The sequence below is a fragment of the Apium graveolens genome, chromosome 4, assembly GCF_009905375.1.
Source record: "Apium graveolens cultivar Ventura chromosome 4, ASM990537v1, whole genome shotgun sequence".
NCBI lineage: Eukaryota > Viridiplantae > Streptophyta > Magnoliopsida > Apiales > Apiaceae > Apium > Apium graveolens.
Window position 1 is genome coordinate 131,486,490 of NC_133650.1, and position 2,022 is coordinate 131,488,511.

The window sequence follows — 2,022 nt, forward strand, 5'->3', positions numbered from 1 at the left end:
TTATTCTAATATTTTGTAAATAACAATTATAGTTCACTTTTGATATTGTGTTGAATTATCAATTCAATAAAAAAACTCTCTTTCTGTAGTATATTCCAAAACACATCAGTCCACGAAATCGGTCTTTCGAAGCTGGCGACAGAGTTGTCTTGAGGACTCCAAATGGTGAGTGAAGTGTTGCGATTGTGATATTCGGCAGAACTTTTAGGATATCAGGAGGATGGAATTAATTTTCAAGAGATAACCATGTATCTTTGGATGAAACTCTGGTTTTCACCCTTTTGGAAGAGATGATGTCGTATTTCTTGATAGCTTCCCCGGTAGAAATTAAGTAACCAACTATCTCTTAAGCTGATTGAACTTGCTTTCGACATGTACAGTATTTTAAAAAGATTTTGTGAAGGTTTATATTACTCTGGCATTTCGCAAATTGCCATAGACTCTGTTCTAATTCTATCAAGTATTTCAAAGTATGTTGCTACGTGTGAGTATTATACTCCGCTTATTTGTCCTTTTATGAATGTTTTATAAATTTTTATACATTGTCAATTGAAATCATGTTACATTCGATTCTTTTGTTTAATTTTGATTAGTGTATGGAGGCATCTCACAATGGATTATTTTCTCCAAATTACATGTATAATAGAATAACACATATTGTTTAACGATTCGTAGAAAGATAGAGAAATATTGATCAACCAGATATGTAAAAAGTGGAAGAATTATGTTCAAATCTCAATAAAAATACTTTACATATGGAAGATCAAATATCAATATCACATTACTATAAATTAGGCTTTAAATAAGGCAATTATGAATAAAGTAAAGATTAGGAAATTAAGTGATACATATCCACTCTATAAATTAGCAAGATATTCTTTAACAAAAGTTGTTATTGGAGATAAATGCAAATTGTGCAGTTACCAATTTTGATTATCTTTGCTCCGAAAATTATAGAAAACTTCTTCAAAAATTACATTAGCCGTTACATTTGTATATCCTCCACTGTCATTTTCAATCAGAATATGTAAGCCTGAAGGATAAGTAACTCTTGATACAGCAACATAAAGTTGTCCATGTGTAAACACGGATCTCGGCAAATAAAGTCCAACTTTGTGAAGCGACTGTCCCTAACTCTTATTAATCGTCATAGCATAACATAACTGGACTGGAAATTGAACTCTTTTGAACTCAATGGCCATTGAGTATCTAAAGGTTTCATTTCTATTCTGGTGGAATAATGTGAGTTATTCCAACTTGAGAACCAGTAAGTATATCACATACTATACTATTGGGCAAACACCTTTTGACAATCATTCTTATCCTATTACAAAGTCCTATTATCTGATTGAGGTTTCTCATGAGCATAATCACGCATCCTTCTTTAATTTTCAAATGATGTTTTGGCAGGCAAGGCATATTAATGGAATTCAAGTATTCAATTGGAAAAGCGAAACCAAAATCATTGTTATCACCTTCACTCTCTACTTAGGAATCTTGACTAAAATGAAAGTGCTCCTTTCCTGGAACCTGATCAAGAATGTATTAATTTATATCACCCACAATGGCATTCGTTGGAGTAAGAACTGATCTTTCCCTCAAATAGTCAGCATTCTTTATGTTCTTTGCAAGATCGGGATAAACTACGTCAACAACAGCCTTTAGTGGGTTCTCTCTTGCTCTAATCATAAATTTATCTGGAATCACTACTTTCGGATCACTGATTATATCATCTGGATAAACATTAGGAAGAGTACCATTACCCACATCAAGTACCCACTTGCTAAATTCTGCAATTTCATGTTTTTCTTGTTCTGTTTTCCCAGAGGAAAGACGCATATTTTTTTCTAGTAAGAATACCCGACAATGATCCCTTATCTTTGAACTATTTAAAGAAGCACTCACAATCTGTGTTCTTGAAGCTTTTGGTATCACGGGGAGGATTTGCCGAAAGTCTCCTCCAAAAACAATAGTTATACCGCCAAATGGTAGGCTGGCTCTTTCAGGATCCAATGACGTCAT

At 33.3% G+C, this 2,022-nt stretch overlaps 1 protein-coding gene across 1 annotated transcript; it reads right to left on the reverse strand.

The window, feature by feature from the left end:
• Window positions 1-1,545: 1,545 nt before the first annotated feature.
• On the reverse strand, window positions 1,546-2,022 carry LOC141718991 (uncharacterized). The gene has a single exon (XM_074521369.1). The coding sequence runs from the start codon at window positions 2,020-2,022 to the stop codon at window positions 1,546-1,548; it is 477 nt and encodes a 158-aa protein (XP_074377470.1).